This window comes from Sarcophilus harrisii, chromosome 4 (genome assembly GCF_902635505.1).
Source record: "Sarcophilus harrisii chromosome 4, mSarHar1.11, whole genome shotgun sequence".
Classification (NCBI taxonomy): Eukaryota; Metazoa; Chordata; class Mammalia; order Dasyuromorphia; family Dasyuridae; genus Sarcophilus; species Sarcophilus harrisii.
Window position 1 is genome coordinate 322,142,112 of NC_045429.1, and position 24,485 is coordinate 322,166,596.

At 35.6% G+C, this 24,485-nt stretch overlaps 1 protein-coding gene across 1 annotated transcript in view; it reads right to left on the minus strand.

Moving 5' to 3' along the window:
* PRPSAP1 (phosphoribosyl pyrophosphate synthetase associated protein 1) overlaps window positions 1–24,042 on the minus strand; it is a 31,761-nt gene extending 7,719 nt beyond the window's left edge. The window contains exons 1-7 of the mRNA XM_003768460.4: window positions 23,873–24,042; window positions 13,886–13,938; window positions 11,144–11,210; window positions 4,604–4,776; window positions 3,463–3,578; window positions 2,918–2,973; window positions 2,458–2,603 (exon numbers count right to left, since the gene is read on the minus strand). Coding sequence (XP_003768508.1) covers window positions 2,458–2,603; window positions 2,918–2,973; window positions 3,463–3,578; window positions 4,604–4,776; window positions 11,144–11,210; window positions 13,886–13,938; window positions 23,873–24,042 — 781 coding nt within the window. The remainder of the gene's footprint in view (window positions 1–2,457; window positions 2,604–2,917; window positions 2,974–3,462; window positions 3,579–4,603; window positions 4,777–11,143; window positions 11,211–13,885; window positions 13,939–23,872) is intronic.
* Window positions 24,043–24,485: the final 443 nt, after the last annotated feature.

Here is a 24,485-nt window from a genome sequence, read left to right on the forward strand (position 1 = left end):
TTAAAGAACAAGGACATTGCCCTTTCTTTCCCAGAAATAGTATAAATGAAGTAATACAAACACTGGAAGCCTTTTATTATAGCATAGTTTGGGGCAACTGTTTAAGAGAATAAAAGATCATTTATAGCTTCTAAAAGCAAAAGAAGAATCTTATCAAGTCCAACAATAAGAACCCAAGAGGGATAGAAGGTAGATAAGGGAGAGAATAAGGGAGGAGAGATAAAAGGAGGGGGAAGAGAGAATATTCAGGTGTATTTATTTAACAGTGCATCAGAAGCCAAACTAATGGCTGATTTCTTAAGGCTGGAAATACAGGAGAGAAGGAAAGGTTATTCTAAGCACTCAGCTGAAATATCTTTCCATTGGTCTTAAATTCCGACACAAACCCAGAGCTTTTAATATTTCAATAAAAAAAAAAAAAAAAAGAAATAGGATTTAAAATAAGGGTCTCTGGATTTTAAAGCAAGTTCTAAGTTCAAAATAAAGTGATGTCTCATGTAGGTCTACTTGTATATAAATATATTTCAAACACATTTGCTCTGGAAAGCTGCTATCTAAATAACCCAGTTAAAACAGAATTCTATCATGTATAATAACCAAGTTAATAAGGGAAGAAAGTTAGTACTGTTGCCGCTATGAACTTTGCTTCCTATAAATGAATTCATTTGTATTTTCACGAAAGATTTCTCCAGGCTGAGAATAAATATGGAGACAAAGCAATACTTACAAGGCAAAAATATCAGAATGGTGGGTAATTCCTCATGTTCCTGTTTTTCCCTCACTAGTTACTAAGCTATTTTAAGCAGATGTTAACTAACCTGTCTCTATAAATAATTCTCAATTAATACATGAGGCAAATCTGACTTCATGTAAAAAATTCTGAAAAATACTCATTCTACAATACTCAATAATTGATAAATGGTCAAAGGATGACAATTTTCAGATGAAGAAAATTTCTAGTCATATGGAAAAATGCTCTAAATCACTACTGATTAAACAAATGCAAATTAAGACAACTCCAAGGTACCACTACACACCTCTCAGATTGGCTAAGATAATGATAAATGGTGAAAGAAATGTGGGAAAATTAGGACATTAATGCATTGTTGGGGGGAGCTCTGAACTGATCCAACCATTCTGAAGAGCAATTTGGAACTATGCCCAAAGTGCTTTCAAACTTTGCATATCCTTTGATATAGTAGTGTCTCTACTGGGCTTGTATCCCAAAAAAGATCATAAAAAAGAGGAAAGGACCCACATGGGCAAAAATGTTTGTAATAGCACACTTTTATACCCATGCATATAACCTGTAAATAAAAGGCTATTAAATAAAAATTAAAAAAAAAAAAATAATAAATAAAAATAAATAAACAAATAAAACACTATAAAGCAGAAAAAAAAATAGCACACTTTTAGTAGCTAGAATTGGAAACTGAGTACATGCCCATCAGGTGGGAACTGGCTAAATAAGTTATGTTATATGAATGTTATGGAACATTATCATTCTATAAGAAATGATCAGCAGGATGATTTCAGAGATTCCTGCAGAGACCTACGTGAACTGATATTAAATGAAGTGAGTATTGCCAAGAGAACACTGTACACAGCAACAGCAAGATTATTCTATGATCAATTCTGATCTTTTCAACTCTTTTCAACAATGAGGTGATTTCAGGCCAATTCCAATAGATTTGTGATGAGAGATCCATCTACATCCAGAGAAGAGAACTATGGGGACTGAATGTGGATCATAACATAGTATTTTCACCTTTTTTGTTGTTTGCTTGCTTTTTGTTTTCTTTCTCAATTTTCCCCCCTTTTTTATTTGATTTTTCTTGTGCAACATGCTAACTGTGGAAATACATATGGAAAAATTGTACACATTTAACATATATTTAATTACTTGTTTCTAGGGGTGGGGTGGAGGGAAGAGAGGGAGAAAAATTTAGCATACAAGGTTTTGCAAGAGTAAATGTTAAATTATTTTTTGCATATATTTTGAAAATAAAAAGCTATTTAAAAAAAATTAGGATGTCTTAAGTAGTATTATGAAAATAGTTTTGGTCTCGAGGACATACTTCAAAAACTACGATATAGACCAGTAGAAATGGTAGCTACTTATCTATACATAAGGATCCCCACTAGCTACATACTTAGTTTTAAATGTAATGTTATCTATGTTTTATTGTATTTTTTAAAAAGCATATCTATTGTACACAGCAACAATAACTTTATTATACCTCCTTTAAATGTATGTTAAATGGTGGCAAAACTTAAGCTGCATTAATGTTAACAAAAAGTTATTGGATATAGAGCTCATAACCTTTTCAAATCAGTGAAGAGAAAACTTTGGCCCAACAAAGGAAAGTAACAATTAAGAGTTTCCTGATGTCTCTATTCAGTGCCCTTTACATAAATAATGCCTTTCAAAAGATATAAAAATAAATATAATCTTACAAGGCAACTCAAGACCAGGGTGTACAGTGGCATTTTTGACCATCGGAGGAGAATGACGCCCATCATCCATGTCCAGCTCCGTACACTGAGCTTCTCCATGTATTACAGCTAAACCCAAGCGAAGTCTCTCAGCATATGATTGGGCTCTAGGAGAAAACCCAAGAACATTCATGAAAAAGAACCCTAGGAATCAATAGGGAATCACTTCATCATATAGTTGTCATCAAAAAAACCATTCCAATTAATTTTAACACCAACATACTCTGTATTTACACAAAAATATGGCCTGCTCCTCAATTTGAATGTGTATATGTGTATCTTATGAAGATGGTGGACTCTTGGTATTACATAGAACCTATTCACATCAACTAAAACTGACTGTAGTAGAAGAATCACTGAGTTCTATCAAAGTTAGATTCTAATAAAAAGGGCAAAGAGATAACATTTCTGGCTTATTTACCTTTTTGCAGCATCAGGAGACTTGGCTACAATGACTGCATTTCTGTAATTTGGGATCTGGATTAGGAAGAAAAAAAAAAAGAATCATAAATGTCACTGCATATTACTAGTCACAGAATTAGATAAAAAAAATCAGAAGTAAAAAAAAAAAAATCACATGAAACAGAGCAATATACTATAACTAAAGAAGAACCTTTAAAACATATTGGTCATTTAAAATCAGAAAAAAAAGTCCCTTGGGCTAAAAAGAATTAAATTCTGAATCTTCAATCTTGAAGAGTAAAAAATATCACCAAATGGACTGAAAAAATGCAATCCTTTTTTGTTCTATAAATAACATGAGAATAATACTCATGGCTTGTTGATGGGGAGACTGAAATAGCTTATGCCTTATACAAATGATTAGAAGAGACCTCTGTGGGAAAAATTATCTGTTTTGCCTTTTAGATGCCTGAATCCCACACCAGAAAAAGAACAAAGGAACAAAATATTTTAAAGAAGACTACTATGTTTTTGCTAGTTGCATTAAGAGAAGAATTTTCTCACTTCTTCTTGGATATACTGAAGTAGGAAAGGTGATGCTCTAAGGTTGTCCACAGGAAAGCTGAAAAAGCCTTGTATTTCCTTTTGATGAAGATCCATAGTTATAATGTGTGTTAAACCTGAAATTTTAAAACAAAAAATTAAAATGTTCTCACCTACAAATAGCGAAACACTGGACAACATCTTGTGGTCTAACTAAGGATCCCTGAGAGAAAGAGTGGCGAGTGATGCTGGCAGTTCAACAAAGGAGGCTTCAACAAGTCAGTTACACACAGGTCCTTTTAAGATCACACCTCAATGAGAATTACTGACACAAAGGATTCACCAGGCCGAACTGAGAAGCAAAATAAGTTTGCTCCTACTTAGGGTTTGTTTGAACTTGTTCCTGAAAACTTAGCAAAGAACAGAGAAGATAAAAGAAGAAATTTAAATAATGAGTCAATATACACTGAAATACGAAGAGATGCAGATGACAATAGTTTGATTAAAAGATAATTAGAAGGAAAAATAAAAGCAACAAGCAGCAAACTGGAAAAATAAAATACCAAAGTGGAAATATCAAAAGCAAAGCGATTTATAGGTTTAATCATAAATTCTGTTATTCCTACTTGTCTGATGTAGAAGAAAAGTTGAGTTGTAGGCATGAAAGCAAAATAATGTTGGGAAAATAAAATACCTTGGCAGAAGAATCAGAAATACCAGTAAAAGATGGTATAAGGAATGAAAAGATTTTTTTTTTAAGTTCAGTCATAAAAATATTAAAAAGAAAAACAATTTGGACAGGAACAGAATTAGCAAATTAAGCAGCACAAATATATGAAATCAGGCCAAAAGATAAAAAAAGGCTAGTAGAATGACAAGACTAATATCTAAAGACTAAAAAAATGCAAAAGAAACATACTGGTGGAAAGAGTTTGTGCCATAATTACCAGTAGAGCCCTATACAAATTCTACAAAAACCAAGCAGTAGACTTATACTATGCAAATGACCAGCAAAACTCATACCTTATCTATTCCTTTATTTACTCATTGATTCTCTCATATATATATAGAGTGGATACTTGGTTACTTGGTTCTGTTCCACTTTCAATAATGAGAGTGCCAAAGCGATAGACTATAAACTTCTATTTTTGGTTGTACTTACCTGCTTTGGCTAACATAGAAGCTAGGAGCTTGCACACAATGGAACCTCTCTTTCTCATTTTACTTTGTTTGCTATAGGGAAAGTAAGGGATGACTCCAGTAATATTTCTGGCACAGGCAGTCTTCAGCGCGTAGGCCATGATCAATAATTCCATAACAGCTGTATTCACATCTCTAAAACATTAAAATGTAATCATTAGGATTCATTTTTTAATTCTGAAAAACATTTCAAATCCTGACCAAAGCATCAGAATGCTAAACTTTTACATCATAGTTCTTTCCCTGTTCTTTTGGGTTCTAGGGAAGACTCACCAGCCCCACCTACTTAACAGTTCATGCTAAATACTAATGAATATTTAACTTGACAACATAAATAACCCATTTCCTGGACCTTATACTCAATTTTTTTTATGCTAGCTTATCTGTAACTGTGGGGATTGTTTCAGATCCCAACCTACAATCACAAACTCTGCAAGGCACCATGATGTGACACCAATAGGCACCTGCTTGTACAATTGTCAGGTTTTAGGGACAAAAATCTAATTGCCAAAAAAGAAAAAGGAAAATACTATCACAGTTGAACTCAAAGACTTGTTCTTTCTAAGGGATAAGCTTTATTTTTAACCTTCAGATGGTAAAAATTTGGACTGCTGAAAGAAAAAGTAGGACATAAAGGGTGTGAAGGTAGAACAAAGATCTGACAAGTAATTGGATATGTAGTTTTGGAGTAACAGAAAGCAAGGAGTCAGAAATAAGTATGAAGAATAGTATTATACTCAACACTAAGGGAAATTTGGAAGTGTTTGGTTTCTTTGTTGTTGTTTTTTGGCAGTGGGGTGAAAGGAAGAAAAAGAGGCATTGGGACAAGGGGATAGAATATAATATTTGTGATCTAGACTATAATCCACGTGACTCATCCTGTCCTGCCTCAAATGAAAAGAGATTCTCATTCATTGGTCAATATCTTCAAGCACATAATCTTCCTTCTGGCATGGGAGATAAGAGGTAGGGATGAATTTTTCCCAATGATACCTGCATATATTCAGCTAAGAAGTAGGTGCAGAGTGGGGAAATGTTGGTGATAAGGGTATATGGTTAGGTTGGAGATTTTAAAAATCATGATTGGTTACCAACACAATGGGGGAAGTAGTTAACCTCTAAGTGATTGATCACACATTCCTTGGGGTCAAACCATAGCTTCCACTTTCAATACTACTTCTATACTAGTATCTCATTTTTTTTTTCTCAATCCAAGGGAAAATCTGCTTAGCTTACTTAATTTTTAATTATACAGCATTCATTTCTTGATAAACACTCCAATTCTAAACAAAAAAACAAAAACAAGCAAAAAAGCCAAACTAGGTGATACAGAGTAAGCCACACTTAACATACTGTACCCACAGTCCTCCATCTCTTTACTAAGAAGCAGATATGATTATTTGTTCTCCCAGAAACTAAGATTATATATTACAACGAATCAGAATTTAGTTGTTATGTAATGCTTCCATTTACATCCATGGTTTTTTCTATATATTGTTATTGTGGTTTAGCTTGCTTCCTACTATTGTCAGTTCATAAAGATCTTCCTACAGTTCTCTGAATGCCATGTTACTTCTTATATCATATTACACATATGTGAATATATTCCATTCACACACTACGATTTAGTCATTCACCAATCCATGCTGTATTATCATGCTGCTACCACCAGGGGGAAACCAACCCCAACTGCACAGTATGAATGAGAAAGTTCTCAGACCCACCCCTCCCTCTTCATATCCATTTTGATCTGTTGTCAAAAGGAAAAAAAAAACAGACCAAAGATACCAAAGAAATTTCTATTCTGTTATATTGACTCTGGATTGCTACTCTCTGCATAAGCTGATCACAACTATAATTAGTTCCATGTTCAAAAGGGAGAATTGCAATGGGGACCCCTTTACCAGTAATATATTTTTGCCTTTTCCTTGAGACAATGTCTTATCTTTTTAGTTAGTGTGAGAATCTTCTTTCTAAGAAATTTAAATTCAACAAATATTTATAATCTTTTCCTCCTGTATATAGATTATTGAGGGAGGTGCTGAAGAAGATCTAAGTTCAGACAAGTTCTTGCACTCATGTAATTTAGAAGAGAAATGAGATCCAAACACAGACATTATTACATGGTTAAGTGCATTAGGGATACTAAGAAGTGTACTGGGACAGCAAAATGCTAAACTAGAGAGGGTCCTGGGCCTGAAGTCAAGAAAACTTCTCTCCTTGAGTTCAAATTTAGCCTCAAACACTTCAGCTTTCCTCATCTGTAAAGAGAGATGGAGAAGGAAATGGCATACCACTTCAGTTAGATTTCTGCCAAGAAAGCCCCAAATGGGGTCATGGAAAGTTGGACACATCTCAAGTGATTGAACAACAAACAACAACAAAATGCCTCACATATATAACAAAAGAGCTATGTGAAACTCAAGAGTATTGTTATCACAGGGGAAGACCACAGGAGGTCTTGTGTTGGGCTTTAATAAATGGGTATGAATTCATGAGATAAAGAGAGGGAAAGAAAACATTTTAGGCAAGGGAACAGTATGAACAAATGAGGAAGAGAAAGCATAGACAAGGCACTGGAGTTAAAAAATACAAAAAAATGAAACAATCTTTATTGAAAGGAACTTGTATTCTGATGAAGACAGGTACATATACAAGTATATACAAAATAACATGAAAATCAGAAACACAAAATGGCTGTCAAACTTAGTCTGAGACAGTAGGTAAAAAAGCATTTGGTAAATCTAAAAGTGCTCTAAGAATGTTAGTTTTATTATTTTCTATTTTGTATAATGAGGTTTATACTATTTATACTAGCTCACAGGGTTAAGTAAAAATTTTTTATAAACTTTACACTGTCACATTAAATTAAAAATTAAATTTCTCTATTTCTCAGACTCAAGAGTGCTTGCTGTTTTGGGAAGGAGGAGGGAAAAGGGAGAAAATTTTGGAACAGCATTTTGCAAAGGTGAATGTTGAAAACTACCTTTGCATGTATTTGGAAAAAAATAAAACACTATTAAAATTTATTATTATTTTGCTGAGGCAATTGGGGTTAAGTGACTTGCCCAGGATAACACAACTAGGAAGTGTCAAGCGTCTGAGGCCAGCCTTGAACTCAGGTCCTCCTGACTTCAGGGCTGATGCTTTATCCACTGCGCCACCTACCTGCCCCCCAAAATTAAAATAAAATTTAAAAAAGATTATGCTTTGGTCTATCAGATGCAGCAATTCATTAAAGGAGGAAATAAGGAAAGTATTAAAAACAAATACAAGTCCAAAACAGCAAGGACTAAAAAGAATAAGAATTCATACACCAGCAAAACAATATGATAAATATCTATAAAAGTTTAAAAACCTAAACTAAAAAACCAAGAAGCCAAAGGGGGGAAGGGGAAGAAGAAGAGGTAGAGGAAGGAATCTCAAGATCAGCCCATGAGGTTCCTAAGACTCTTCAGTCATTTAATTGTAATTTCAATTTCAATAATATTTTTTAATACATACAAACAAGTTTGGATGGATAGAAAAATAAGTTATATTGCAGTGGATCTATGCCTAGGTGATATAGAATGAATTTTCCTTTAGAGTAAATCTGAACAGCATCAATCATGATCTTTAAGAGTGAATAGTTTAGGACATTAAAGCTTATTCACTCTATACTTGTCTCTTGACCTGCTTCCATTTTGAGCACCTCAGGAGAGCCTGAATGATTAAATATCAGAAACAAAATCCATTATTGCCATTCATGATGAGCTATAATTTGTCTTGAATATTTTAATGCTTTCTTTATTGTACTATAATTGACTTGATTTCCTCATGTCACTGTTTCAATATTTTGTCTTTTATTTACATTTTAATTTTTTCTTAATGGATTTTATTCTCTTTTCTGGTGGATAAAAGCAAATAGAGTTTAAGTAATTTGCTCAGGATCACACAGTTAATAAGTATTAACTTCTGAGATTGTATTTAAACTCAGATATTCCTGACTCTAGTGCTCTTTTCACTGAGTCACCTACCTACCACTTTTAGTCCAGATGAAAAAACTTTTGAGCAAACTTTGGCCTTTGAGTCCTCTACAGTATCTGGTGTACTTAAAGTGAAAAGTATTTTGTTGAATTGGATTTTAATATCAGGTATTTAAAAGAAAAAGGCAATTTATACAAAAATATTCATAGTAATGTTAATAATGGAAAATTTGGAAACAACTCTTACATAATTAAATAGGGAAGTTGCTAAGCAAAGTAATACATGTTAACATACCACCACTTCATGTAACTATGGAAAAGTTTTTCCTAGAGTTTTGTTATTATCTGACAGGCATTCAATGAAGAGCACTTGATCTGTCCACTGGTTATCTCACTATCTCTTTTTCTGGTTGTACATTTCTTTGAAGACATCTTTTATAACACTTTTACAGACTGTCAACAAATGGCAAGATTCTTGGCATATTTTATCCCTTTCCAATGCTGTATCACTGTCACTGTGGGAATGGAAGTGGCCAAGATCTTCAAGGACTGTGGACCTGTTTGTATTGTTCTTTGTTTTTTGAGTTGAAGAGACTCAAAAACTCAGCACCAAATGGCCAGCCTACAGATGACCTTCTTTTATATTTAGGGAGGTTAGTCCTTGGAAAGAAGTTTTGTGGCTAGGTTTGTATATGCTGATTGTAACAATAAAAATATTAACAAAAAAATTCAGAAGCAAACATCCAGTTAATGTCAGTTAATTAATGTCAGTAGTACAACTTGGGGAATAGGTACATTAAAGTTATTTAAATTTATTAAAAAAAAAAAAAACCCAAACAAAAAAGATTATTCCTTTGAGTACTAAACAGTTGGGAGATCAACTAAGTAAAGAAAGAAACCTCTTATTGCATTAATTCCATTTCACTCAAATTCAACTATTACAGGAATATAGTCTAATTAAAGAATGTACCAAGGTACAGGCCTTTACCATATTGATGGTTTTAGTAGAGAAGACAGAGGAAGAATTAAATATTGCTGAACCTTATAAGCTAATCAAGGCCATTTAGAGAAAAAGGTTTCTAGAGACTGAGATCTTTGAGACAGTTTTTTACCTCATAGCTCCACTAGGACCCAGGACAACAACAAAATGTTGCATGAACACGTTAACTAGAAGATAACATGACCCCCAAATTATTGATCTGAATTTTATTCCCTGATGGTAAATATAAAAATATTCATAGCCACTCTAAATGTGATAGAAATACATATTGTGAAACAGCTACCTATAAATAAATGGCATTATAGCACACTGAAGAGCATTGCAGTCAGGAAGACCTGGGTGCAAAGCTACCCGCAGGTACTTACTGGCTGGCTATATCACCCTGGGTGAATAACTTACCCACTATATGTTCAGTTTCCTCATCTGTAAAATGGGAATGAAATAGTATTTATCTCCTGTGGTTGGGAGGATCAAATCAAATTTTTTAAGGTGCTTAGCACAGTAAACAAAACATAAATGTTAGCTATTAATATTCATAATATAGTGTAATATGAAAGAAACAGGGAAAATATATATACAAAGAGATATTCATCAAAACCAGAACTATATATATACTAACTATATGAAGAAAAAAGCTAGAGATAGTCTTTGCAAATCTTAAGCACCACAAGATCATAATGGTCAAAGCAAGACAAGACTTTAGAGATGATCTAATCTGACCTCCTAAATCACAATTTAAAAGTCACTTGCTATCTTGCCCACCCAAAGCTTCTTAAACTTTTTTGTATTTTATGGCCCCCTTTGAATGTTTATAAACATATAAAATAAAACAGGATTATAATGGAAACAAATATGCTGAAATATGGATACCAAAATATTCTGAAAAACAAGTCCAATGACTGCAGATTAAGAGCCCATGCCTCAGTGAAGGTACTTTATTCTCCTTTATTCTATATTTGTATTTCTAGCCTCTAGCACACAAAAAGTACTTAAGTATTTGAGTTAAACTGAATTTCTTATTGATAGCTCTTGTTTACAATTTAATTTTTTAAAAAACCTAAAAAAATGATGATATATTACAAAAAAAAAAAAAGTTGTCTTCCTAGATAAATAAAAATTAAAATGTTTTATGGGGAAAAACATTACATGGTATGGAGACATGGTCCCATATACCCAGAATAGATATATTATCACCCTTAGCATGTAAATTCACACATTGTTGCACCTTTCACAGCTCTAATATGCACAGAACTTCAGTGATGTTTCTTAAGACTAGAATAGTCAGAAAAAGTTGTTATTTTGCTAGTTCTAAGAAAACAGAGATCCATATTCATAAAGGAAGATACAAATGGTCACAGTGTTTAATAAAAAGCCTCACAGCAGAACTTATATAACTAGAAGAAACTGCTCAGAGAGTTAGATTTTGCTCTAATGAGCACATAGTTGCATGAACCTAAAAATTCTATTTTGGAGGAAATATTTATGTAGTACTACACATAAGTTCCTTAAAAGGAAAGAGATGTAAGTGAGCTCTAACCTTGGTATTGTCTGAATAATGAAGATATCTTGACCTCGAACAGATTCTTTTATTTCAACTCTTGTTTCTAAAAAGAAAAAAATAATTTAAACTCAGATAGCTTACAGCTCAATTGATATAACTTAAAGTATATTATAAAAAAGTTTTCTTGTCAGCCCATAAACATTTATAAAGTACCTACTATGTGTCAGGCTCTATGCTTAAGTACCAGGGATATAAAAAGAAGGGGAAAAGACAGTCCTGTCCCTTCCCTCAAGGAGTTTATAATCTAATGGGGAAAACAATGTACAAACAAATACACAACAAGAAACTGAATATAGATCAAAACACAGTATTTTCACCTTTGTTTCTATTTCTTTGCTTGTGTGTTTTTTCCCCCTTTTTTCGTGTTTTTTTTTTTTTCTTTTTGATCTGATTTTTCTTGTGCAGCATGATGAATATGGAAATATGTTTAGAAGAACTGCATTTTTTGTTTACTGCCTTGGGGAGGAGAAGAGAGGGAGAAATGTAAAATACGTTTTGCAAAGATAAATGTTGAAAATTATCTTTGTATGTATTTGGAAAAATAATGACAATAAAAAAGAAATTTTCAGGCCTTAACAATAGTTTGGATAATGTGGAGTAAGAGATAGTGATGAATACAAGATGATTTCTGTAGTAGTGAACCCGGGAGGATTGGGGGGGATGGTGTTACCACTACAGTATAGGGAAGGTAAGCAAGCAGCTAGATATCTATTATTATTATTCTTTTTTATTGTGAACTTAATCACCAACAAATACAAACATTTCAATATACAAAGAACAAGATCTGAATAAAACATGGTGAATTGTGTTACGTGGTTTTTAAAACTACATGACAAAATTACTAAGATAGAAACAAAGTTGCTGTTTGTGATACCTTCACACTTTCAGAATTTAAAAAATGTTTCATTGATGCTTTTTTTGAGGGGTGGGGGTAGGGGGGGAGGTATTATCTATCACTATTAACTTATAATGCTCATTGTCCTGAACAGAAGCCCTCACTTTTACAAATTTGTAGAATTCAGCAAAACAAATCAATTCATTGACTATAAAAGAGGAAGCCTATTTCATTCTAAATCTCTAGCCCATCACTTTTTGAATTCACCATAGTTCATGCTTTGATCAGAGTTCTGAAGTTTTAAAAAAAATTCTTTCTTCACAACAGTATAAATGTCAATGCATGAACTAATCCACTTGAACTACAATTTAAATAAGTCATAAAGTCACTGGACACATCATTCATAATTTTGAATTATTCTGACAAAATCATTATACAATTTGTTCAGCTTTTCCCCAAATGACAAAAACCTATTTTGTTTTGACAAAATTGCCAGTGTACTTTTGAACATAATCATTTTTTCTGCCTGTCCTTGACCCATTTGGGATATGTGACTAATAGTAATAACCCTAGTTCAAAGGGCATGTAGTATTTACTATCTTTGGGACACAGTTACAAACTTTTCAGAATGATTAAATTTGGAGCTCCATCAATGATAGTACATTAAACTCTTCTTTCAAAACTCTTAACAAAATGGCTAGTTTCTTTATAGGAACATGTTCTGTAATATCAAAAAACTAGGGGAAAAGTATATTCATTTCTTGAGGAATGGCTAAATTATGGCAAATGAATGTAATGGATTACTACGGTGAGAAACAACAAATATGATGAATACAGAGAAGTATGGGAAGACTTTAATAAGTAATCAATCCAGGAAAATGATATACACAAGATCTAAAACACTAGAACAAGAAATCAAAACTGAATATGGTGAAATTATGATGACTCAGGGGATATGAAAGAGTACCTTCACCTATTTCTTTGTCTTGGGGGAAAGGACACTGTAGATTCATCAAGGCAAACTTTTTTGATATGTTGTATAGCTTTGCTAAACCATTTCCCCTCTCCCCTTTATTATCAGGGATTGCTCTCTGAGGTAAAAGAAGGGTAGAATGCTTTAAGATGAGTAATATAATATATAAAATATAATATAATGAGTGATATAAAAATGAAAAAATAACAAATATAACCATTGCTGTATTCCTCTTCTTATCTTTGTCAATTTGATGGGAGATGTAACCCTGAAATTCTATCAATCTGCATTTGCTTTATAATTGGGGACTTTTAGTATTTTTTAATATTCTTGTTGATAGCTTACTTTTCTTCTACTGAAAAAAAAAATCAGTAACATTGAAATACAATCTCCTCCTATGTGGTATGGATCAGATTTTTTTTTTTGGGGGGGGGTTAGTGCGCTGAAGGCTCTTCATGGGCCAAAGTCTGTGGTGTTTTTTCATCTTTCTGTCACTAGCACAATGCATCAAGCACAACTAAGTTAGCTCTTACCTGTTTGTTGAATTAATACTAAAAGCTAACATTTTCTAAATATAAATGTTTCTGGGATCCTGCATAATGGCTAGGGACATACACTGGAAAAAGGAGAACTTAAGGACACAAAGTAAGCATGAAACCTGAATTTAGGTTCTGCCACTTACCATATCTGTTACTCTGGATAAGACTTCCCCTCTCTAGACCCCATTTCCTTATTGTAAAATGTGCGGGGACTAACTTTGAAAATTTCCTTCAGCTCTTAATCTATAGATCCTATTTATCCTTGTTGTCAAAGAAACTGTATGCAAAAGACTGAGAAGCTTCTAAAAAATGTTGCATAAAAAGCTTATTTCTAAACTAAGGAAGTTAGTGAATAAAGGCAAAAGTCTCACCTCCATTTGTTTCCTGGTACACAACAGACTTTCCCAACTCGGCACCAAGACGCCTACAGGAGGAAAAACAGTGATTAATAGTATATATTAATAGTATAGGGGATATAGAGGAACCATTGCCATTCATGGAGTAGAAAAAGCCATTCTCAAAGAAGATAGCCAAAAGATGACAGAGGGTCTGAGTGGCACAGAAGCACTATCCAATATCTCTTCCCATTCAACAACAACCTGATGAGTAACATAATGGTCACCGATTTCTGTATCCTATATCCCAGAAAAATGTCTTTCAGGCAGGACCTGAACTTTACAATACTCTAAAAGCCTCCCAATAATAAAGAAGGAAAGAGAAAGTTCAACCCTATATTTTTCAACTGAGGAAAGGAAATGGTATGGCTAAAGGCCACAAATCATGTCCAATGCTACAGATTTAACTGTAGCATCTCTCATTCTATTCACAATTGCGAGTCTGCCCTTCGATCTTAAATACATCAGAAAAAAATATTTTGAGACTATCTGATTTTGTTTTGGTTTGTTTGAGGTTTTAGGAAAAAGGAGAGAAAGATCATGGGAACAATCAGACCTGTGATTTCACTGGCATATGGATTTTATAAGGTAGAACTAAGGTCTTAATTAAAACTTTGGAAACTCCAAATAGGTTGAAAAACAAGGCTAAATATGAGAAGTTTTTAATATATGAATTTACATATAAAGGCTATAAATGAGAAACTGTTCAAAAGGAGCCAGAACAAGTAAAGGTTGGCAGGGGGGCTTCCACCAGGGAGGCCAGCATGGTCTGATAAACAGGCTTTTTTTGAAGCCTGTAGGCTCTGGGAGAAGAGTTGCATCAAGAAAAGCAGTACCTATAAAAGGGCACTGGGATCAACTGGTTGACTTTGATAGTACTGAAAGTTTGCAAGTTCACAGCCTGCTGTCCCTGAGATTCTGAAATACAACACTCAACGCCCCCAGCAAAAAAGCAACAGGTTCAGGATGGACCGACCTTGGAAGTATGGGCAAATTTTTTTTTTAAATCCCTCCATAAAAAAACCCATTATGATGACAAGGAGTTCAGGACATAAATGCAAAAGATGATTTTAAAACATCTATACATAAAGATTCAAAGAAAAACAGCTATGTGTGTGTATGTGTATATATATATGCAATTTGAATTCCTGGATTTTTGACTGTTTTAATATTTCTTGATTCCCTGTTTGCATTTTTGTTTTTCTTCCCGGGTTATTTTTACCTTCTGAATCCAATTCTTCCTGTGTAACAAGAGAACTGTTCGGTTCTGCACACATATATTTTATCTAGGATATACTGTGAGATATTTAGCACGTACAGGACTGCTTGTCATCTGGGGGAGGGGGTAGAGGAAAAGAGGGGAAAAGTCGGATCAGAAGTGAGTGCAAGGGATAATGTTGCAAAAAATTACCCTGGCATGGATTCTGTCAATATATATATATATCCCCCCCAAAAAAATTTTTTTTTGTTTCTCATGGAGGGATTAGTTTTTAATTTAGTTTCATTTTACTCCTATGTTTATATTTCAGAATTTCTATACTCAGTTCTTATATCAAGAACATTTGAAAGGGGAAGCTAGGTGATGCAATGGATAGTGCAGCAGTCTTAAAAGTCAGGACGACCTGAGTTCAAATCTGGTCTCAGACACTTAACACTTCCTAGCTGTGTGACTGACCCTGGGCAAATCACAACCCCAAATTGCCTCAGGGGAAAAAAATATCAGAAAGTCCTTTTTTATTAAAGGCCAATTTTTTTTTCCCCGTGTAGGTTTTATGTTTGGTTTTGTAGGTTTGTAGGGTGTTATATATTTGCTTGTCAACCTTTATAGTTTACAATTTTAACTATTCTATTCCAAGATTTTTACTCTTTCCTAATAGTTACAGTATAATCTTGTATGACTTCTATTTAGTTCATTCAGATTTTTAGGATTTGTTGGCAAAAATAACTGACCTGGAAAACAGACTAAGGGGGAGAAAAATTTTTAGAATCACTGCAAGAAAAAAAGAAATTCAAATACTGAAGAAGTCAGGATCACACAGGATTTAGTACCACTATCAAGAAAAGATCTTATAATGTAGTATTCAAGAAGGTAAAGGATATGTGATTTAAGCCAAGAATAATTTAACCAGCAAGACTAAATATAATGCTATGGGAGAGTGGGGGTGAAGGATCTCTTTAAAGAAATGCAAGCTTTCCAAACATTCTGATGAAAAGCTCAAAGCTATGTAGGAACTTTAAAGTTTAAACAAGAGTTTGCACACATAAAAAGGTAAATATGAATGAACATAAAGTAAACAAGGGCAAACTTCTAATTTTCCAATATAGGGAGATGATACCTCTAATCAGGATTCATAAAGGGAATCCAATTAGATAAGGCCAAGGAACAGTTTTTTCTGTTATGTCTTGACCTTAAGAAAAGAACGGAAGAGAAAGGACAAGAAACATATTGATGGTGAAAGTGAAGGGAAGGCAAAGTAGAAATGTGCTGATACTTCAATCTAATTTTCTTCTCTACTGGTCAAAAGAAGGAATACATACATAAATAGATATTTACACACATACGTATGTATGGAAATATTCAACAGGGAAACCAGAAGAAAAGGGAGGAAAAGGGCAATGGTAGATTAAGGGACAGATTAATCCTAATCAAAACTCTAGAAAAATATTTGTTTCTTTTTGAAGGGGAAAAGGTGGCAAAAATGGGAAACTGAAGATGTCCATAAATTAGGGAATGGATAAACAAGTTATGGAATATATGATAGAATACTATTGACTTGAACATTTATTAAAATAATGATTAAACATGATTTCCAGATGACTGATAGAAATATGCTATCTACCTTTGATAGATGTAAAGGATTCAGAAAAAGAAATATTTTTAGGATATGATCATAGGAGAATTTGTTTTAACTGATGATACATGTTTATAATGGGTTTTATTTTTCTTGTCTTTTCAATGGTTATTGGGAGTGGGAGAGATTTTGAGGGGGAGGTTATAAGAAGTTAAAGTAAAAAGGTGGACCTTGACTGATTAAAACAAAATATTCTAACTCTGATCAATACAATTACCAATCATATTCTTAAAGACTCATGATGAAACATGCTGATTATACAGCTCCCCTTTAAAAGCTCTGATGGATGCAAAAGTTTCTTTTGCTTGACCTGTTTGTAAGGGGGTTTGTTTATCCTGCTTTCCCAAGGCAGAATAGGGAAAGGAAGAGAAAAATAAAATGCTCACAAAGGTTAGTAGCAAGGAAGTCAGTACTTCCCTGAAAAAAGATAAAATGAAAATTAGACTTGGCTAGGTCCATTTCAACTCTAAAATTAAGACAATCTGGAGTCCATGATGACATTGGCAAAAACTATCTTACTTGCCTCAGAAGTTATGTGCTTTCTTATGCATTTATACTCTATTTTATATAGACAGCTCCTCCTGAAAGGCAAGAGTGTCTCATTCACCTCTGTATCCCCTCCAATACCTAACTGGAATGTCCTTGATACAGCAAGCCAAACAAAATGTTTGTTGAACTAAATAGAAGTCAGATGACATGGGCTGGAACCTACCTAGATATATGACCTTATAATAGTGTTAATTTCCTGTCTGTAAATGAAAGAACTGAGCTAGATTATTTCTAAGGTGTCTTTTAGTTCTGATGTTATATAATTCATTTAACTATTCCAACTCAAATCAACGGATTAATCAGTAAACATCTATTAAATATATATATATATATATATGGCAGGCACTGGGACAGATACAAAAAGTGACATCATTGCTGATCTTATGAAATTTACTTTTTTTTTTTAACTTATTTTTAAATGGTATTTTATTTTTCCAAATATATGCAGATAGCTTAACATTCACCTTTGCAAAACTTTATGCTCCAAATTTTTCTCCCTCTTCTTTCCCCCCTTTCCTCCTCTCCCCAAGACAGCTGGTATACGTTAAACATAGGCAATTCTTCTAAACATATTTCCACATTTGTCATGCTGAGCAAAAAAAATCAGATCAAAAGGAAAAAAATGAGGAAGGGGAAAAAAAACCCAAATAAACAAACACCACAAAAAAAGGTGAAAATACTATGTTTTGATCCATATTAAATCTTCATAGCTCTCTCTGGATAAGGATGGCACTTTCCATCACAAGTCTACTGTTGAATCATTGTTGAAAAGAGCCAAGTCCACCACAGTTGATCATCACATAATCTTGTTACTATATACAATGTTCTTTTGATTCTGCTGTTTATACTTTAATGGGAAACACAAATATACATATAAAACATAAAATTATATACAAAATGGTTATGGGAGAGAAGGCACTAGAAGATAATTAATAAAGAAAGGTTTCATGTAGAAGGTGGAATATGAGTTGAGACTTGAAAGAAACCTAAATCCTAAGAGATAGTGTCCTGTATGCCAATGTAGATGAATTACGAACTAGAAAGATAAGAGACCAGGTTGTAAAAGGATTTAAAAGCCAAACAGGAGTTTGATTCTACAGGCAAAAAAGACTCCCTGGAATTTATCAGACTTTTACTTTTGGAAAATTACTTTGGCTGCTGTATAGAAGATAGATTGGAAAGGGCATTTAATGTGATGTGAACTTGAAGCCCAGTTAGATTAACGCAACAGTACATGTAAAAGTAGATGAGGACCAGAATAAAGAAGCAACCTGTGAGTGAAGAAAAGGGGACTAATAAAGAAGCTATGGGAAACTGTGCATACCCTTTAACCCAGCAGTTTTGCTACTGGGCCTATATCCCAAAAAGATCTTACAGGAGGGAAAGGGACCCACATGTGCAAAAATGTTTGTGGCAGCCCTTTTTGTAGTGGCAAAAAACTGGAAACTTATTGGATACCTATTAATTGGAGAATAGTTGAATAAATTATGGTATATGAATGCTGTGGAATATTATTGTCTCTAAGAAATGATCAGTAGGATGATTTCAGAGAGACCTGGAGAGACTTACATGAACTGATGCTAAGTGAAATGAGTAGAACCAGAAAGATCATTATACATGGCAACAAGACTATACGATGATTAATTCTGAGGGATGTGGCTCTTTCAACAATGAAATGATTCAAACCAGTTCCACTTGTTCAGTGATGAAGAGAGGCATCTACACCAGAGAGAGGACAGTGGGACCAGAGTGTGGACCACAACATGGCATTTTCATGCTTTCTGTTGATGTTTGCTTGCATTTTGTTTTCCTTCTCAGGGTTCCCCCCCACCCACCCCGGATCCAATTTTTCTTGTGCAGCAAGATGACTGTATAAATATGTATACATATTTTGGATTTAACATATATTTTAACATATTTAACATGCATTGGACTACCTGTCATCTAAGGGAAATTTTTTTTTTGGGGGGCAGAGGATGGGGGAGAGGAGAGAAAAATTTGGAACAAAGTTTTGCAAGGGTCAACGTTGAAAAATTACCCATGCATATGTTTTGTAAATAAAAAGCTTTAATTAAAAAAAAAGGAAGAAGAAGAAACCATGGGAGATTCAAGCAACAAGACTTGGCAATGGATTGAATATGTGATGAGAGACAGAGGAGCTGAGGATTACACAAGGGTTTTGAATCTCAGCAACTAGTAGATGATAATCTTGGAAAATATTGGGAAATAGATTTTTGGGAAAAGATAAGTTTTGTTTTTAAATATTTTAAAACATTAGATTAAATTTTAAAATATGTTTTAAAAAATTTCAATCTGGGACTCTAGGTGGCACAGTGGATAGAACACTAGCCCTGAAGTCAGGAGGATCCGAGTTCAAATCTCACCTCAGACATTTAACACTTCCTAGCTGTGTGACCCTGAGCAAGTCACTTGACACCAATTGCCTCAGCAATTAAAAAAAAAAATCAATCTGCATTACGATCTACCTTCTTGGGAAAGGGACCAAATGTGCCAAAATGTTTGCGGCAGCCCTGTTTGAAGTGGTTAGAAGCTGGAAAATGAATGGATGCCCATCAATTGGAGAATGGTTGAGTAAATTGTGGTATATGAATGTTGTGGAATATTATTGTTCTGCAAGAAATGACCAGCAGGATGAATACAGAGAGGATTGGCGAAACTTACATGAACTGATGCTGAGTGAAATGAGCAGAACCAGGAGATCATTATATAACTCAACCACGATACTGTATGAGGATGTATTCTGATGGAAGTGGATTTCTTCGACAAAGAGATTTAACTCAGTTTCAATTGATCAAGGATGGACAGAAGCAGCTACACCCAAAGAAAGAATACTGGGAAATGGGCGGGGGGGGGAAGATCTACCTTCTTTCCTCTGACCATTTTCCTTCCTCCCCCAGTTGAGAATGCAAGAAAAACAATTCATTATAAACATGTATGGTTAATTAAAACAAATTTCTGCATTGATCATATATAAATTTTTTTTTGTTGCCTTCTGCATTCTGAGTCCTTTACTTCCCTATTAGATGGGTAGAATGTTTTATTAATTTTCTGAAATCCTGGTTGGTCATCACTGACAGGATTTCATCCCATTCATATAATTTTCAGGGATCTTGTTTCTCGAGGAAGGTTTTATATCTCTTAGGCCAAGCTATTACTTCTGTTTCAATATTTCTTCCATAGCTCCCATTTCTTTTTCAATTTTTCTTCAAGTGCTCTGATTCCATTTATAAAAATATGTTCAACTTTTTAAAAACTCTTGCTTCATTTCTTCTAGGAATTCTGGGTATGTGTCCAAGTTGTATTTGAAGTCATTCACTTTTCTTCTGAACCTTGTGTCTTGAGTTTAACACTATAACAGCTCTTTGTGGTGGGACTTTTTTTCAGTTTGCTCATTCTTCTTTACTCATTCTAGATGTTAAGGATGGGATTTGAGGCACTTCTGGAGGGAAGATCTGGTCTAGTTCCATTGCTGTTTTCTTGGTATTTTGTTATTCTAGGATCTCAGGGACAGATTGGGGATCTGCAAGCTTTCAGTGTTCTCAAAATGGTCTGATCCAGGGCAAATTCTATGCTACTCTTAAGTCCTCCAAGTTTCTGGATTTAGGTCTGAGAAATAGTAGACTGTTCCTGGATTCTATACTTATCAGTGATTTGGAAAAGTTCTACTGGTCAGAGCTGTGGGCTACTGTTTAATCTAAGTTTCCTGCCCTAGCTATTCCTCTGCAAACTAGTGTAATGCTAGAAATAATACTCTGCTCTGAGTTTGCCGCTGCCAGCTCTTCCCCATACAGTCTAGGGCCTCACCACCTAGGAATGCCCCTCCCCTGTACAAGTCCTTTTCTCAATCTTCCATCTTTGATCTGTGACCCAAAACTGGAGAGGAGGCAATAAAGCTGGCAGTTTTGTACCTGCCCTGCTGTAGTGCCTGCCTCAGTATAGGATTGGGATCTCTTCTTGGTCTGGAATGTGTGCCATGAGCCGTAGGCTAGATATGATCTCCCAGTCTGTCTCCATATCTGGAGATAAGCAAGACAAATGACTCACTAATTTTTTTTTCTGGATTTTCCTATCAAGATACTATCTATATTTGTCAGGAGTTTATGGAGGGAAGCCTAATATAACTGCTTCCAGTCACTATACCATTAGATGTGTAAGGGATATTTGGATAGAATTGCTTTCTGGCAATTTGTTCTGGGTAAAAAGGAGCTAAGGACAGAGACTAGGGCTAGATATATAGATTTGGGATTCACTGGCACAGAGATGAGAGAACTGATGGAAGCTGATCAGATTACCAAGTGAGGGAGTACAAATAGAGTACAAATACAAGTCATCCTCTACATTTTTGCCACTCTAACCATATTCTTAACACTTAACTTCTCAAATGTCACCACAATCAAATCACTTGCCAACTTATGAAATATACCCCCACAACTATTATATAGAGCCTTGGTACAAAAACACAGGGAGTGACATGGATGACTATTCAGAGGGAGAAGAGGTGAACATGGAGAGAATAGCATTAACTAAAACTCAGAGATAAAAGAGTACACAGAAAAAGAAGGGGGTCAACAATTTCAAATGTGACAGAGATCAAGAAGACTGAAGGTTAAGAAAAGATCAAGAGGTAATCGATAGCTTTGGAAAAAGTCTCAGGTGAGTGATAATAAGAGGAGACTGAGGAGATAAAATGGAGGAATAGAAGGCATGATAGTTGGCAGCTTGGTGGTATCTAGTAAGGTTAGTATCTAAGGAAGACTCAGGTATGTTTGTAAGCAGCAGAGAGAAAAAGAAGTATATATAGGTAGAGATTGAAGATAAGAGGATGTGATAATGGGAGCAATCTGAATGAAAAGAGAGGTAAGAATAAGGATTCATGGAGAAGAGAAGGGACACCTCTTTATCAGAGACTAGATGGAGTTAAAAAGAAAATGAAAAGGTCTAAATTTTGGGATTGCAAGATAAGGAATAAAGAAATTTTTGTTAATAGCCTCAATTTTTTTGGTCAAATATGAAAGTGAAGGCCTCAACAGTAGTGGGAGATGCTCTTGGAGACTGGGGGGGTGGAAGGGTGGAATATGTGAAACTGTCTCAGGAAGAAAGGGATAGAAAATCAGTGTTGTTCAGTCTTGTCTGACTCTCTTGTAATCCTATGGGGGCTTTGTCCATAGGATTTTCTTGGAAAAAATAAGAGTGGTTTGCCATTTCTTTCTCCAGAGTCTCCATTTCAAAGACCAGGAACTGAGCCAAACAGGGGTTAAGTGATTTGCTCAGCTTCGAATATCTAGTGTCACAGACTAGATAGGAATTCAGATTCTCTAACTTCAGGGTTAGGGTTCTTCATCACTTAAATGGTACAGAGAATTAATTAGGTAGAAATAAAAGAACTGTTGGGTAAAAATCACTAAACTTAGCTATTTCATGAATTTACTCAACTTTAAAAAGAGAGTATAGATTAAATTACAAAACAGCTTTAACTCAGTGAGCCTATCAATCTAAAAGAATGTTAAGCTTGAGGGTAGAAAGTCTCCAAAAAATTTTTTTTGTACCCTCAGGGTCTTACACTTAGGGAGGGGTAAAAGAAAGAACTGGAAGATAAATCACTTACCTATTTCACAGGTTCCGTATCTTTTTAAAATAAAAAAATAATTGGTACAGCTAGATGGCGCAGTGGATAGAGCACCGGCCAAGGAACTGGAGTTCAAATTCGGCCTCAGACATTTAATACTTACTAGTAGTGTGACCCCTGGGCAAATAACTAAGCCTCAATAGCCTAAACAATAAAATAAAAAAATAAAATGAAAGAGGAAGGTCGATTAGATTGCTTAAGGTTCAGATCGGCTTTAATTTCGTGATTCAATCATCCCAATACAATAAAGCTAAACCCGAGGGCACGCACCAAACTGAGAATTTAAGGTATTGGTCGAGAAATGAGGGGAATAATGGAGGTGTGTAAGAATCGTGGCCCCTGGGATGTGAGACAGCCTGACGAATTTGGATAGCGTTAACCTCTACGGGGAGAGATGATTGAGTGAGCAATAGCAACAGGGTAAGAAAGGATAGCTAGGTTCCTAAGTCTTATTAGTCCTGGTTTTTTATCAAGCAGAAAAAGGCTGAAGTGAATGACTAGTTCTTTAATGAAAGGTCATAAAGAAACACCGACAAAAAGAAACAAAGTCCGTGCAAAGTGAGAAGGTGGTCGGCGTGGTGAGGTTCTTTCTGGCTCAGGTGTGAAAAATCAAACCCAAATTGGTGAAGAGCCCAGGCTCATCACTCCTAAAGAGGAAGAAGACCCCAAATCCATTCTCTCTGCCTAGGCCTTGCTTTTGCAAACCTGCCTCCTCTCGCAGGCCCACATGCAAATACGGCACTTAAAGCTACAAGGGCCTCAGAGACTTTCAGTACACTCCCTCTCTTTTACCGACTGCGAAACTGCGGCCCCAGGCCGGAGAAATAACTCGCCCAAGACTGGGAAGCGATCTCCCGATTCCCAAACCAGCCCCCGCCACCCCGACGCCGCGCGTGCGCACCCACGCCCGCTTACTCGGTGATGCGCTTGGCCAGCTCGGTGCAGGCAGCCGTGGAGTTGGCCGAGAAGACCCGGTATCCCGAACGGGCGGCGTTCATGGTTGGGAAGGCGACGGGCCGGGCTCGAAGGGTGCGAAAGGTCGAGGACACGGACAGCGGGGGAAGCAGCAGCAGCTTCTTGGGCATCGTCCGGCCCGGCGCTGGCTGCGCGGGGAGGCAGGAAGAACTACTGAGGCCAAGGTCGAGGCGGCCTCCGCCCGGGGAGCAAACGCAGTGGGGGGAGGGGGCGAGGTCGGAACAGGAAGGGAGGAGTCTGGTGGTCTCAGTCCGAGCCCCCGGCAGTCTCGGAGCTCTCCCGCAACCCACAGAGCGCTAGTGACTGCCCGCCCCGCGAGCTCCAACTACTGGGAAAGAGCTAGGCCCTCCCCCTCTAGTAGAATCCGAGAGGCGCGGGCTAGAGCGTCGTTCCCCCTCGCCTCAGACTCCTCCTCCGATGGGCCGTCCGAGGCGGTTTCTCTATGGAAAGTGGCAAGGGACTCATCGTTTCCACTTCCGGCCACCAGGGGGACACCGTAGCCTCCGACCGCGTTATGCTAGTCAGTCCCATGGTTAACGCTTCTGCCCGCATC